Source organism: Notolepis coatsorum (assembly GCF_963971535.1).
Source record: "Notolepis coatsorum genome assembly, chromosome: 11".
In the NCBI taxonomy this organism is placed as follows: domain Eukaryota; kingdom Metazoa; phylum Chordata; class Actinopteri; order Aulopiformes; family Paralepididae; genus Notolepis; species Notolepis coatsorum.
This window is the reverse complement of record NC_140175.1, coordinates 65,241,813-65,258,425: the sequence shown is the minus strand read 5'-3', so window position 1 is coordinate 65,258,425 and position 16,613 is coordinate 65,241,813. Positions and strand designations below refer to the sequence as shown.

The window sequence follows — 16,613 nt, the reverse complement described above, 5'->3', positions numbered from 1 at the left end:
GTGTGTGTGTGTGTGTGTGTGTGTGTGTGTGCGTGCGTGCGTGCGTGCGTGCGTGCGTGCGTGCGTGGTGTGTGTGTGTGTGTGTGTGCATCTCGGCGTGCATGTGTGCAAGAGTGTAGGTACTATGTTTGATTTGTAAAGGGTAGGAACACAAATCGGGGGGGAATGGGGGGGGTCAGTACATAAACAACTTATTTTGGTTTGTTCTGCTCTCGCTATAGGGAGGTGTAGTCTGACATCACTTTGGGCCGATTAATTGCGAATTTTTTCATGTTGAGCTATAGATTGTGGATGAATACGCACAGGTACACCATGCAAATGTTCATGCTTTATTTGTTTTAAACGAGACAATTTTGAAATGGGCAATGGGGAAATACGTTTCAATTTTGCGAGGTGGACCGGCCGGAAACAGCAATGACTAAACCTGGATGTCAACCAAATTACTGAAACTGAACAGCAAAAAGACAAAGCTCATGGTTGTGGCCCCCAAGGCACTGCTCGGGAAGGTTGGAGATCTCCTCCTCCACGTTGACGGCTGTTCCATCTCCCAGTCTCTCGAAGTCCGTAACCTGGGCGTCACCCTTGACTCCACACTTTCATTTCACTCCCACATCAAATCTGTCACCAAGTCTGCCTTCTACCACCTCAAAAACATCTCCCATCTCCGACCCTCACTCTCAGACTCTGTGGCTGAGACCCTGATCCACTCATTCATCACCTCCCGGTTGGACTACTGTAACGGAGTCCTGTTCGGGGTACCCAGCAAAGCCCTGGACAAGCTCCAGTATGTTCAGAACTCAGCTGCCAGGGTTCTCACTCACACCAAGCCCTGGCATCACATCACCCCCACCCTCATCCACCTCCACTGGCTCCCAGTCAAGTTCCGCATCACCTTCAAACTCCTGCTCCTCACCTACAAGTCCCTCCAGTCCATGCCCTCGCCCCCCGATACCTGTCTGATCTCCTCCACCAGCACACTCCATCCTGGAACCTACGATCCTCTGATCTAGGTCTCCTCTCCATCCCTCGCACCAGGTTACGGACTTTTGATCTATTATTATTATTATTATTATTATTATTATTATTATTATTATTATTATTATTATTATTATTATTATTATTATTATTATTATTATTATTATTATTATTATTATTATTATTATTATTATTATTATTATTATTATTATTATTATTATTATTATTATTATTATTATTATTATTATTATTATTATTATTATTATTATTATTATTATTATTATTATTATTATTATTATTATTATTATTATTATTATTATTATTATTATTATTATTATTATTATTATTATTATTATTATTATTATTATTATTATTATTATTATTATTATTATTATTATGACGTAACCACTACACCTCTTAAGCCTTAAGGTCCCCCTATAGGGGGACCCTTCTTTTCTTTATCATAAATCGATCAATAGAGACCGTATTAGATCCCCATTATCATATCATGGGGTATCATTGGAAGGCCACACTCATTGGCTACAACCCTGTGCAAAGATCTTCGAGATTGCCAAATGATTGACGGAGCTAGAGCCCCGGGAGTTGGGGGTGGTAATGTGTACTTTTGCGTACCTTGGGGCACGCCTCACATATCGGCATGTAACTCGAAAACCGCTGAATGGATTTTGTCACCTGAAAGGGCAATCGACAGGCAACAAATAGGGCTTTAATTCTACCTCTATATTGTATTAAAAGAAATGCACACCCGAGCCACTAGAGGTCGGCAAATAATCGTCTACATGTGGGCCCTTGGATGTTAAGAGGTTAATGTTTAAAAAAAAATATTGTAGCCAAGAGTAAAGACCATAACCCTATCAAAAACAGTAGTCAAAGTGTATATTTTCATTTTTACCAATGTTTTATACGATTTATCAGAAATACGAATTTTTTGAAAAATACTAATTATCGTAAAAAACGCAAGGAAATGACTAAATCCAGATTCAACCCTGCCATTGGAAAGAGGAGCATTTTCCCTATCCATAGATGTATGATTTGGCCATAATAAGGTCAAGGTCAAGTTCAAGGTCAAATATGAATTCATAATTAAAATTGATTATCATTAATTACTGTATCTACAAATCCTTCTGTTTAATCATCTTCCCTTTATTCATTTGCTTAGATTTCTTGTACACATGATCTCAATAAGGTAGTGAATGAGCTCAGTGAGCATTCTCTCATACCCGATTTGATTTTCTCGTCAAAGATGCAAAAATCATAAATCATAATTTATATTCTCCTTTTCTTCATTGCAATTTACTCAGCCTAGTAACAGACAGAATATTTCTGACTCTGGAAATTCATACCCCCAGGTCCCTAGATGTTCCTAGATACCAAGAACATGCAAATTGACCTTGCAGAAGTAAAGCAATCGTCCACATACTTAGGCATGTACCTTTAGGCGAAATATTCCTACAGCTTAACAGGTTAACACTTGCTGGCTATCTCACTGAATTACCAACGGAAAAAGTGGTTGAAAAGAAAACAGAGGATGCAGTTTTTAGAAATAACATTTCGGGGAGGTCAGGTGGCGTAGCGGAGATTGTGCTCGTCACCAATGCAAGAGGCAGCATTGCCTTGGCTTCGGCTGATCGCTATACTAACTCGTTTGGCTGAGTTAGAGGGAGGGAAGCCGTGGGTGGGTCCTGGGCGTTGTGGACAGCGACCCCTACAGTTCGGTCGGGACGCCTGCACAGCGAGGGTAGGATCTGGAGAAAGGTAGTGTGACCTTCCACACGTTACACTCTCCCGGTGAGAATCTGCGCTGCCAGGCTGGCTGCCGGCTGGCTGCACATGTGTCGGAGGAAAGCATGTGACAGTCTCCGGCCTCCCGGACCAACAGTAGGGGGGGGGGTGCGCAACAACCAGGAAGGGGGTTGGGAATTGGCATAACGACTAACAGTGGGATGGGAGAAAAATCTGAAAAAGGAGGGGGAAAAAGATAATTAAAAAAAAAGAAAAAAAAGAAATAACATTTCTTACATAATTTCTTACCTGCTCACTTCTCTCCTCTCCCTTGGGTACTCTGTCTCAAATGGTAAGTGGACTGCATTTATATAGTTGTCTAGATGTAAACATAGGTCCACCTGCATGGTCTGGATTTATTTTCGCCACCTTAATCCTTCAAGTGTCTATTTTAAGATTTTAACAGGTAACAGGTTGAAATAATGTCCCATGGAGTTTATTTTTAACCCTTTATTACACCTATCCTGAACAAAAACCTGAAAAAGAAGAAAAATAAAACAGCATAACTTTTGAAGTTAACAATATAGAGACAAATTAAAACATTTCCCCAAACAATATTGACCCAAGGAATTCAGTCAATCGGAAGCAATTAGGAGTTAAGTGTCTTGCTCAAGGACACTTTGATACGCTGCCCGGGAGGAGCGGGAACCAAACCGGGTAGAGCCCCCGAACTCTCCTCTCCCTACCTGGGTTGTCTCTCTGTCTCAGTCTATCCTCTCCCTACCTGGATACTCTCTGTGTCTCTTCTCTCCTCTCCCTACCTGGGTTCTCTCTCTGTCTCAGTATCTTATCTCCTCTCCCTACCTGGGTTCTCTCTCTGTCTCTTATCTCTTCTCCCTACCTAGATTGTCTCTCTGTCTCAGTCTCTCCTCTCCCTACCTGGGTTGTCTCTTTGTCTCAGTCTTTCATCTCCTCTCCCTACCTGGGTTTTCTCTCTGTCTCAGTATCTCCTCTCCCTACCTGGATTGTCTCTCTGTCTCAGTCTCTCTTCTACTCTCCCTACCTGGATTGTCTCTCTGTCTCAGTCGCTCCTCTCCCTCCTGGATACTATCTGTGTCTCAGTCTCTCCTCTACTCTCCCTACCTGGGGTCTCTCTCTGTCTCAGTCTCTCCTCTATCCCCTACATGGGTTCTCTCTCTGTCTCAGTATCTTCTCTCCCCACACACGTGTGTATCTGTGTAGGTACACAGCCACAGTCTTGTAAGGCTTGATTAGGCATGCCATGAAGGCATGTTGCTCTGTCAGCTGTTGATAGGCTACAGTGTTCGTACCGTTGCTGCGATCGATGCCATTGTGTGGTTCCTCTTTTTTTCTTATATATATATATCCTTTCCTCTCTTTCTCTCTCAACCACAAGACCCCATTGACTTTTTGGTTTTCATGTTTCTGTGTGGCTGTCGGAAACAGATGCTCAGCTCTCTCTCTCTCTCTCTCTCTCTCCTCTCTCTCTCTCTCTCTCTCTCTCTCTCTCTCTCTCTCTCTCCTCTCTCTCTCTCTCTCTCTCTCTCTCTCTCTCTCTCTCTCTCTCTCTCCCTCTCTCTCTCTCTATATATATATATATATCCCTCTCCCTATTGCCCTATCTTAACCACGCTATCTTGTCCACACAGGTACATACTAATAGCCTTGTTATCACTCTCTCCTTGTATCTCCTTGTGTACCCCTCCCCCAACACCCCACCTCTTGCTCACTTTCTCTCTGTCTCTATTGCTCTCTGTAGCTGTCTCTTTATCTCTCTCTGTTTATCCCTCTCTCTGACTCTCAACTAGATGTATTTGCACTGGTCCACCACATTTCAGACAGGCCCACCACAAACAGATTGTTCAAACTGAGACCATAATGTTTTACAGGGAAAATCCACTCTAAAATAGAATTCCTATGAGCTATTTCTATAATACTGTATAGCAGCAGCATCTTTGGTTGAGCACCACCACTACCTTATACCTAACCCAGCACTGCCACCAAACAAACTGACCGAACCCAGCACTACCACCACAAATACACTGATCCAACCCAGCACTACCACCACAAACTTCACTGACCCAACCCAGCACTACCACCACAAATGCACTGACCCAACCCAGCACTACCACCACAAACTGCACTGACCCAACCCAGCACTACCACCACAAACACACTGACCCAACCCAGCACTACCACCACAAACACACTGACCCAACCCAGCACTACCACCACAAACACACTGACCCAACCCAGCACTACCACCACAAACACACTGACCCAACCCAGCACTACCACCACAAACACACTGACCTAACCCAGCACTGTCTACACACACACTGACCCTAGACAGCACTACCACCACAAACACACTGACCCAACCCAGCACTACCACCACAAACAAAGCTAGTGTTGTGATGCATTCAGAGACCTTTCAGTTACAGATCATACTCACTCAGTTGACAAACAGGTAGATGCATGCATACTGTATGTAGCCTACAGCATAATTAGGCAGACAACACAACAACACACGCACGCACGCATGCACACACACACACACACACACACACACACACACACACACACACACACACACACACACACACACACACACACACACACACACACACAGACACACACACACACACACACACACACACACACACACACACACACACACACACACACACACACACACACACACACACACACACACACACACACACACACACACACACACACACACACACACACACACACACACACACACACACACACACACACACCTGTAGTTTGGTGGTGCCGGTGCTCATTCCCATCAGGACTTGTCCCTCCTGGAGGCGGGCCACCCTGGGATCCTCCACCTTAAGCGACTCCTGGACCAGCTCTGTCACATCCACCTGCCAATCACTGCCGAGCAGGAACTCCTGTTGGCCCAGCCCCTCTGTCTCCTCTCCTCCTTCTCCGGCCACAGCTTCGGCCACAAAGTGTGTGAGGATGCGCACAGTGGTGCTCTGGTACTGAGACCCGCAGCCGCTGTCTGCCTTCTCCCCTCTGTCCCCTTCATCACCACCATCATCATCGTCACTCACCCTCTCGTACCTGGAGGAAGAGCAGAGGGAACAGATTCAAGATTCAAGAGATTTATTTGTCACATCCACATCCAGACTTATAGTGAAATGAAGGTGGCCATGCCTGCCTTGATTGTGCAAAAATACAATAATAAGATAGAATAGATAATAAAATAGACATGATAAAGTAATACGAATAAAATACAATACAGTGCTAAGCTAAGAAGTACTATGTACAATAATATACAATATACTGTTAAGTATTTTTAAAGTGACCTTTTTTAATGTGTGTGTGTTCATGTGTGCTTGTGTGTGGAGAGCTCAGTGTTCAGTGTGCTGATGGCCTAGTGGAAGAAGCTGAGTCTGAGTCTCTCTGTTCTTGCAGCATGTATGCGGAGGCGCTTGCCTGACCGCAGCAGGTTGGACAGGCTATTGTTGGAGTGATGAGGGTCCTTATTCTGCAGGCTCTGGATTTGCACCTCCTGTTGTACAAGTCCTGCAGGGGTGGTAGTGCAATACCCATAGTACGCTCTGCTGAGTGCACTACTCTCTGCAGAGCCTTCCTGTCCTGGGCAGTGCAGTTGCCAAACCAGACAGTGGTGTTCCCAGTCAGGATGCTCTCCACAGCCCCAGAGTAGAAGGACTGGAGTATCTTCCCTGATACTTTGAATTTCCTGAGTTGTCTCAGGTGGTAGAGGCAGGGGCGTAGCTGGGGGGGGGGGGGGGGGGTAGCTTAGGATGATTCCAAGGGCCCAGAACTGGGGGGGGGGGGGGGGGGGGGGGGGGCCCAGAGAACACTATTATTATCTTTTTATTAATATGGTTTTATTATTATCCTAAAGTAAGTTAATGTAATTGACTCAAAAGTATAATTGCCTGTATTAAAGAAAAACGTCACAAAAGAAACAAACAGGTGCTTGTTACTTTGTTTGACAATATGAGCACCCCTCCCTTCTTTCATTGCATGGTTCAGTCCACATACACAGCAGCGCACAGCGCAGCCTTCAGAGTCAGAGTGACAGGTAAATGTCCTCTACAGCTCATGTTTCAGGAACTATCAGCATTGCAAGAGGAAAATAATAAAAGGTTGACAGCTAGTCACCAAGTATTTTCACAAGAAAGGTTTTGAACTTGTTTTGAAGCCCATAACAGCTTGGCCAACATTTTGTGGCTGACGTTAGCTGATTGATTGATTGATTGATTGAAACTTTATTAACAGATTGCAGAATGGGTACAATACAGTACAGCTCAATACACACAATTGTTAATGGGATGCAGACCAGAGAAAGACTTTCGTCTTGTTTACATCAGGGTCCCCCATTTTCAATTCATCAGCTACCTGTTGCTATAAAAAAATTAGATGAGTGTAGATGAGCCCAGTGAATTTGTATCCAGCAGCTATGCCCTTTTGCTATGGCTAGCTAACCTAACCTGTATAATGTTACATGCTAACATTGCACTGCTCTAATGCACAGATGCGGCTTCAGGATCAGTACCCCTTGTCCCCTTCCCTCAGGCCAGCTCCCAGTTGAAGGAGAGGGAGGTAAGCAGCAGGGCTTGGGGTTAACAAACAGATTTTAAAATATGCTTACCATGCATGCATAGCCAAGCTCAGGGACCTGGGCTTGAACTATGACCTCTGCCAGTGGGTCTTGGACTTCCTGACGGGCAGACCCCAGGTGGTGAGAGCAGGCAACTGCACCTCCTCATCCATCACCCTCAACATAGGGGCCCCCCAGGGCTGTGTTCTGAGTCCCCTCCTCTACTCCCTGTACACACACGACTGTGTGGCTCAGCGGAGTAGCAATACAATCATCAAATTTGCTGACGACACAGTGGTGGTGGGCCTGATCTCTGCCAACGACGAGAGGGCCTACCTGGAAGAGGTCAAGGTCCTGGCGGGATGGTGCCAGGAAAACAGCCTCTCCCTGAACGTCAGCAAAACAAAGGAGATGATTGTGGACTTCAGGAGGTCGGGGGTCAAGGACTACAGCCCCCTCAGCATCGATGGGGCACCGGTTGAGAGAGTCAACAGCTTTAAGTACCTCGGAGCCTACATATCCGAGGACTTGACATGGACCACACACATTGACAGTGTTGTGAAGAAGGCATGACAACGCCTCTACTTCCTCAGGCGACTAAGGAAGTTCCAAGTCAGTCAGAAGATCCTTAAGAACTTCTACTCATGTACAATAGAGAGCATCTTGACTGGCAACATCACCTCCTGGTTTGGGAATAGCACTGCACAAGACCGAAGCAGACTACAAAGAGTGACACGTTCAGCCGAACGCACAATTGGAGGGGGGCTCCCCACCCTCCAGAACATTTACAACAAGCGTTGCAGGGGCAAGGCTAAGATAATCATTAAAGACTCCAGTCACCCGAACAACTGCCTCTTTGAACTGCTGCGGTCAGGCAAGCGATACCGGAGTCTCAAGGCGAGCACAGAAAGACTCAGAAGAAGCTTCTATCCCCAGGCCATCAGGCTGCTAAACGAACAATGAACACTACACAACAACAACCATCAAACGCACATAGCACACACATCCACACGCACGCACTCACTTTAAACAAACACACTGTAGCACCCACTCCACACACTTTATAGCACACACCCACTTTAAACAAACACACTGTAGCACCCACTCCCCACACTTTATATTTATTGATGAAGGATTGCACTACAACTCGTACACCTTACTGTAAATTGTACCTAAATTGTACCTCATCCCATTTCTGCTTTGCACTATATAGTACTGTACATTAGTACACTGCATAGTATTGTATATTATATGGTAACTCAGTTACGTCTATTCTGCATCGAACATTGTACATATGTCTATACTGAACACTGTGACCTCATTTTCTACTTTTTTTTTTTTTTTTTTTTTTTTTCTCCATTTTCCTCCGATTTTCTCCCATCCCAATGTTAGTCGTATGCCAATTCCCAGTCCCTTCCTGGTCGCTGCGCACTTACCCCCCACAGTCAGATCATCTGGGAGAGTGGAGGCTACCACATGCTTCCTCCGACACACGTCCAGCCAATCATTGCTTCTTTTCACCTGGCAGCGCGGATTCTCATTGAGAGGGCGTAGCGTGTGGGAGGACCACACTATCCCCCTCAAGTCCAATCCGCGCTTAGCAGGCGCCCCGACCGAACTGTAGGAGTCGCTGTTTACAACGACCCGGACCCACCCCGCCAGCTTCTCCCACCCTCTAATACAGCCAATTGTATTAGTGCAGACGGCCAGCCAAGCTGGTGACAACCCCGGAGCTGTGAGCTGGATTCGAACAGGCGAATCCAGCTCACAGCTCCGGGGCTGGTGACGAACGCAATCTCCGCTCGGCCACCTAACCGCCCTCTCATTTTCTACTTCTAAATTACATGCTATAATATATATGTTATTTGATACTATCTTGTCTAGCACAGTCTCTGGAGCGTAACAGTAAGAAGCATTTTGTATGAAAGTATTCTGTACTTCTGTATGACAACTATTAAAGAAACTTGCATTGAATACAACTTTAGGTAATATTCACATTTAGTTACTCTAGTTCTTCCAGTAATTGCAATACCATTGACCACTGGCACATTAAATTGAGGTTGTTACAGTAGCTATAGCTAGATTTGAGCAATGGGAAAATATCTATACAAATTATTATTATTATTATTATTATTATTATTATTATTATTATTATTATTATTATTATTATTATTATTATTATTATTATTATTATTATTATTATTATTATTATTATTATTATTATTATTATTATTATTATTATTATTATTATTATTATTATTATTATTATTATTATTATTATTATTATTATTATTATTATTATTATTATTATAACAATTAAGAGATAGCTCGAGCTGTACTGTGTTATTACTATTATAGGACATTTTATAAATCATGTACACTATGGATACTTGAGCAAGGCAGCCAACGAGGAGAGCAGAGGTGAAGAGGCAGAAGTAGTACAAGAAGAAGTTGAGGACCATGAAAGCAGCACAGATGAGGAGGAAGCAGCTATGGACAGTCAATGTCAGGGACAAAGTGAGGCTCCGACACAGGATTCCACAGATACTGAGCTACCTGTAGTGGTGTCTGAGGTAGAAGATCTGCTATTGAATTGAATTGAAAACCTTTATTTATCCCCAAGGGGAGATTCAGATGTCCATTACAGCATAACAGACATTTAAAAACAGTTAGTGGAAACAGTTAATACATAACATACACGTATTAGTATGTGTTAAAAACAAGATGGACAAATACATAGGGATAAAAAGAGCTAAAATAGGGCTAAAATAGAGCTAAAAGTGGTGAAAAGAAAAAGAAACAAGTCCAATCATGATGTTAAATAATACAATTTATTGGTTACAGTCCACAACCCAGCTCCTCCAGTCCACGGCAGTTGGCCCGTCCTGGCCCTGCCTGGTTGTGGAGCCTGATTGCCACCGGCACAAAGGACTGCCCAAAGCGCTTTGTGTTATGTCGGGGGGGGGGATAAGTCTGTGGCTAAACGTGGACCGCATTGCGGTCAGCTCATCATGGAGGGGGTGGCAGGGGTTCTCAAGGATAGCATACAGCTTCCTCCTCGTCCTCCCCCACCACCTCCAGACTGTGCAGGTCCGCTCCCACCACAGAGCTTGCTTTTTTGACCAGTTTGTTTATTTTGTCTGTGTTGGTGTTGCCCCCCCAGCATACCACAGCGAAGAAGAGGGTACCAGCAACCACAGACTGGTAGAACATCTGCAGCAGTTTGCTGCAGACATTAAAAGACCTGAGCCCTCAATCAATAAATAAATGGCAAAAAATTTGCATTAATTGGGGGCCTACAAATACATTCTTTCATGGGGCCCAGAATATACAGCTACGCCCCTGGGTAGAGGTGCTGCTTCGCTTTTTTTAACACAGTGTCTGTAACTGAGGGGTACAATTCCCTGACTGTATTGATAAGTATGGTATCATTAAACCACTACCGCTTTATGTACTTTAATTACTGGCCATACAGTACATGATATATAAATATGATGAACACTTCCCACAATAAATCGGTTCCACACAAAGTTATAATTAAGTATTTATTGCAGCAAAAGGTACATAATATACTTCTCTATTATACTTTGAATGCACTTGTAAGGCAAAGGAATGTGCGTAGGCAAATCAACAATGAATGTCCATTCTCTGGTTACGCAGGAGGTAATTATACGACCTGAATCTTAGGGAATTATATCTATGGTGCACTGGTAATATATAGCAGGAGATACTGAAGGGTCCCCCCGGTTGTAAGCCAGCAGGGGTAGAGGATCTGTCGGTAGTAGAGAGTCTGGTCAACGATGACTAAGGAGACTCCAAGTACAGGAGACAGTGCAATAGTCTCTTGATCCACAGACGAATACAGCTGTTCTCCGTAGACTGTAGCTCCACAGTGAAGAAAGCTAGCCTGCCTCAGGCTCTCTGAGGCGCAGACTCGACGTGGCTCCTCACAGGGTAAATCCCACACACGTGTAGGCGTCGGCGATTCTCCGCTCCATAAATCACAGGACCAAAACAAATATAATCCAGCCGTAAATGGCTATGCAGTCGTCGGGTAGATTAATCCAGTGTACATGTCCACACGATCCTCGTCTAGATCTCCTCGGGTGAAAGCGCCATGAAAGCAGCCCAGCCTGGATGAGCACTCTAGCTGGTACGAGGAAGCGTTGGTGATGCTGGTCACTGTAGAACTTTAGCCGCACGATACACTATACACAAATAGACTATTACTGACTTAATAGAAATATGTCGCACTCGACGGTATAGCGCCAAACTCTGACAATTCAGTTATTAATTCGCACGCGGTCTCAATGCTCTCTTTGGGGCCAAACAGGCCATACTTCACCGCACGGAGTATCGTGGGTGAGGCTTCAACTTTAGTTCCTAAGTGCTTCTGTATTCACCTGCGCCATATTTATATGCACGGCGAACAATCTAGTGCCAACCTCATTTCTGTCTCGTATTCTTGGGCAAGGCCGGGCATGTACAGACATGTCTTGACGGTGGCTTTGAACCTGACTCTGGAGGCATGGCCCTGGCGCCTGTGGACCGCTGTCCAATAGGAGAATGAAATATTATGGTCTGTACTAGGCTAAAGGGATATTCCGTGTATATGTACAAGGAATATACAAGGGATATCAAAACGATATACAAATACTATGCAATATATATCAATCAATAAATATATATATTCGGTTTAATCTGATCCTTTGTAATAGCCGCCTCCTAATTAGTCCCACATAATTAGCTAAGCAGAGACAGATTAACCGCACTGTCCACTACTCAATGTCTGTTGTGAGGGGTCGGGCAGTTCACAAAGTCATGGGGTCATGGTCATCATCGATAGTATCGGGGAACCTTGGCAGTTATATTAGCCTCGCCACGGGTCGGGTGTAGATCCGTCCTTGGACGAGCACTTCGGCTGCTCGGACCTTTCCGTCGGCACCGGTGATCACTTTGCTTACGCGGCCAGCCGGCCACATAGCTCGGGGTAGTGACTGGTCGATAATCATGACGACTGTTCCTTCTGTCAAATTGTCTCTCTCTTTCACCCATTTCTGGCGGGTCTGTAGAGACGGTAGATAGTGGAGTAGGAAGCTGTTCCAAAACTTGTCAGCCAATACTTGACTGTACCTCCACATTCTTCGGCCGTTCGCTTCTTCAGGCCTGTACATTGTCTGTGGTAGCGCGGGGTCCAGCCGCCCCATCAAGAGTGTGTTGGGGGTGACTGGGTCGACATCTGCTACATCACTTGAGACGTAACCGAGGGGCTTTGAGTTCAATACTCCCTCGATCTCCGTGAGGACTGTCATTAAGACTTCTTCCGCCACGGTCTGGGCCCCAAGCACGGCGTACAGGGCTGTCTTTATTGAACGTACTTCTCGTTCCCAAGTTCCACCGAAGTGAGGTGCGTTCGGGGGATTAAACTGGAAGTCAATCTGGGATGGAGCGAGGTGGGTCTTAAGTTCTGGGCCCATAGCTTGGAAGCTCTCTCTCAGCTCTCTTTCTCCGCCTTTGAAGTTTGTCCCGTGATCAGACAATAATATAGACGGTTTGCCTTTCCGCGATGTGAATCTTCGGAAGGCCATAAGGAATGAGTCTGTGCTCATGGTTGGAAGGAGTTCTATATGCATCGCTCGGGTGGTCATGCATTTGAATACAATACCCCACCGCTTCTCGGTTCCTCTTCCTTTCTTTATATACAGCGGGCCGAAACAGTCCATACCGGTGGAGTGAAAAGGCTTGTCGCCGAGTCGGAGGCGACCGGGTGGTAGGTCAGATATACTGGGCTGCGCTCGCCATTTACGACAGTCTAGACAGGTTCGCTGGAAGCGCCGCACTGCTTCTCTCCCTTGCAGTATCCAATAACGACGTCTGATCTCCGCGAAGACTCTCTCTGCCCCGGCGTGATGCACATCCTCGTCGTATTTCTTTATGATCAGCTCTGTGACCTTGTGTCGGCTGTTTAAGACTATCGGGTACTTGACGTCATCCGGTAAGTCTGGAGCTCTCCGCAGACGACCACCCACTCTGATGAGACCATGGGCGTCGCTCTCGGGGGCTAGGTGGAGCAATCTGCTGTCTGATGGGACGGGCTTTGCTCCCTGTAGACAGTCTAGCTCATCGGGAAACGAGTCTCTCTGGGCTCGTTGTAGTAGAAGAAGTTCTGCTTCTTCGTAGTCAGCTGCTGTAATGTCAGTAGTGAGCTGAACCTCTGGGTGGTGCCACAGGAATGTCTTTAGCTCACTCTCTAGGGTGAGGCAATCGTCTATGTCGGGGTCTGTGGAGACGAGTGTGTTCAATCCACAGAACATAGATTTCTTGTTTTCGGCCTCCTCCTTACTCGCTTCCCGTGGGGTGGGTGTAGGCCACTCTTCTTCCGGAAGCTTGAGGAACTCTGGCCCGTCACTGTATAGGTTGTGACGGGTGAGGTCATCCAGGGACATTCCCCGGGTGATGACATCAGCTGGGTTGTGTTTTGTGTCCACATACCTCCAGCTTGCTACTTCTGTTAAATCTTGAATCTCTGTGACTCTGACTCCCACGAAGACCTTGTATCTGCACGAATCAGACCGGATCCATGTGAGTACTGTCGTGGAGTCTGACCACAAGATTGTTCTTTGCACCGGAATGGTGAGTTCACGTTGGATTAACGTGGCGAGTTGCGCTCCTGCTAGGGCTGCGCAGAGCTCTAGACGCGGGATAGATTGTTGCTTTCGTGGGGCTATTCTTGAGCGAGCCAGGATGAAAGCAGTATGTATTTCTCCTCCCTCCTCTCGGGCACGCAAGTAGGCCACCGAACCGTAGGCTACTTCGGAGGCGTCGCTGAAGACGTGCAGGTCCATCTGGCACGTCTCCGGCCTCACTGTGGGTGGGAAGTAGCTGCGGCGTATGTTGACACCTGGGAGTGAGCTGAGTTCCGTCTCCCACTCTCTCCATGTGGATGCAAGGTGTTCGGGTATGGGGTCGTCCCAGCCCTGGTCCTTGTCCCATAACGCTCTTACAATCATCTTTGCCCTGGTGGTGTAAGGTAGAATACATCCCAACGGGTCATATTGTCTGGCGAGTGTTCTGTATACACTCCGTCTGGTGGTCGGTAGTGCAGTCGACCTTCCCTGCTCCTTGGTCAGGGGTGTGTGTTTATAATGGAGCGAGTCTGTTTTGAAGCGCCAGACTAGTCCTAATGTCATTTCTTGGGCTTCTCCTGGGATGGTCGCCATCCAGGTCTCGCTGCTTGCTGCCTTGTCCTCGGGGGAGAGGCTGCGCAATACTTGCGGGTCGCTGCTGGCCCACTGCCTGAGATCAAAGCCACCTTTGATCAGGGAGGCGCGGAGCTTGAGTAGAAGGGCCTCGGCTTCTTCTGGCGTCGAGACGCTTTGCAGACAGTTGTCCAGGTAGAAACTATTTCCTACACTTTGTCGGACCTCTTCATCAGCTGCTGGGTCCTCTGCGACGTGTTTTTGCAGTGCAAACGTAGCACAGCATGGGCTGCATGTGGTTCCGAAAGGGAGGACTTCCCATTGATAGATGGCTGGTTGCTCATCCCCGATCCTCTCTCTCCATAGGAACTGCAGCAGGGGCTTGTCCTCCTCCACTAGTCTCACCTGCAGGAACATCCATTTGATGTCGCCGCTGATGGCCACCTTGTCTTGGCGGAAACGTAGTAACACGCCTAGTAGAGAGGGGCCGAGTGTTGGGCCGGGCAAGAGCTCTTTATTCAGATTTTGTGATCCGATCTGGTAGCTGCAGTTGAACACAATACGATCCTTGCCGTTGTGGTGGACTTTGTGGTGCGGCACGTACCATGATTCGGTCGTCTGATCGGCCTCTTTAATGTCAATTTTCTTTATGTGTCCCGCTGTGATTAGCTTGTTAATCTCAGCGCGGTACACCGTCTCTTGAGCGGGGTCTCTGGCTAGGCGCCGCTCTGTGTTCAATAGATACCGCTCCGTCGCTTCTTTTGGGGCGTGGAAGGTAGGCATACCCTCTCGCCTCAGGAGTGGAGTTGCGTATCTCATCACTCCGTTGACTTTGACTCTCTTTGTCCCCTGCTCGAGGAGGGCTATAGCGTAAATGTCTTCCTTGGAACGAATGTCTTTCTTTTCGTTCTTAAAGGGCATTGTCTCTAGTGTCCATAGCCTCTCGACATGCTGTAGGAGGGTGGTGTCTTCTTCTGTCACTCTGGAGTGGAGGCAGCTAGTGGCTGCTGTTCGGTTAAGAGACTTAGTGAGGGGGCCTTGTAGTGTCCATCCTAGGCGGGTCTCGACTGCTGCAGGACAGCCTCTGGGCCCTGTGTGGACCCGGTCAATCGGGACGATGAGGTCTGCATGGTCGGAGCCTATCAGCAGGGTCGGTGTGGCACCGTCTATGAGCGGTATAGGTAGTTGACGCAGGTGCACATATTTATCCATCAGCTTGGCGATGGGGTAGGTGTACTGCGACAGGCCTATTTCTTGGCTGGTGAAAGCGTTAGTAATCCTATACCGTCTCTCTGGCTGCCCGCTTGCTGCAATAGTGAAGGAGACATTCTCGCCCTTTATCGTCTTTAGATCTCTTCTTATTGTCCGAATCGTCATCTGGTTTTCGCTCCCCCGCAGCCCCAGCTGGGCCGCAGCGGACGCGAGGAGAAGGGTCTTCTCTGACCCGTCGTCAAGGACGGCGTAAGTGTCCATGACCTTGTCTTGGTAACTCAGTGTTACGCGGACCACCTTTAAGAGCACCCGGGCGTCCCCGCTGCTGGCGGGGTCAATGTACATAACACTTGCCTTTGTGCTGCTTGAGGGTGCAGGCTTTCTTCTGTTACTGTCGTGTAGGACATCTAGGTGGGCTCCGTCACACCGACTACACCTCTTCTTTAAGCGGCAATCGGCTGCCATGTGACTGCGCGCACATCGGTAACAGCGTCGGTTGGACTTTATCCATTGACTCACCTCGTCGGCGGTCATCTTCTTGAACGTGTCACATTGTGACAACCAGTGTTCCTTTTCGCAGTACGGGCACACCATCTTCCACTTCTCTTTCATCGAGGGGGTACTGTGGTTCTTGCTGCTCGGTACTGATTCTGATTGGTGCATGACGGTCACCAATCTTCGGCCATCGTTTGCTCTCCTAGGTCCCTCTCTGGAGCTTGGGGTGCTCCGCATGAACGTATCCAACCGTAGGCTGTTGACTTCTCTCGCCAGGAAGTCGGCTAGGTCTAGGAGGGATGGCTCGGGACCGTTAGGATCACGGTGGTCTCTTTGCCGCCTGAAGCGCTCTTGTC

General features: G+C 46.9%; 1 protein-coding gene across 1 annotated transcript in view; it reads right to left on the bottom strand.

The window, feature by feature from the left end:
* Positions 1 to 16,613, bottom strand: part of LOC311237141 (transmembrane protein 132C) — a gene marked incomplete at its 3' end in the record, with an annotated part of 879,977 nt that overhangs the window by 6,569 nt on the left and 856,795 nt on the right. Inside the window, exon 7 of the mRNA XM_084324947.1 lies at positions 5,526 to 5,841. Within this exon, the coding sequence (XP_084181073.1) occupies positions 5,526 to 5,841 (316 nt within the window). The remainder of the gene's footprint in view (positions 1 to 5,525; positions 5,842 to 16,613) is intronic.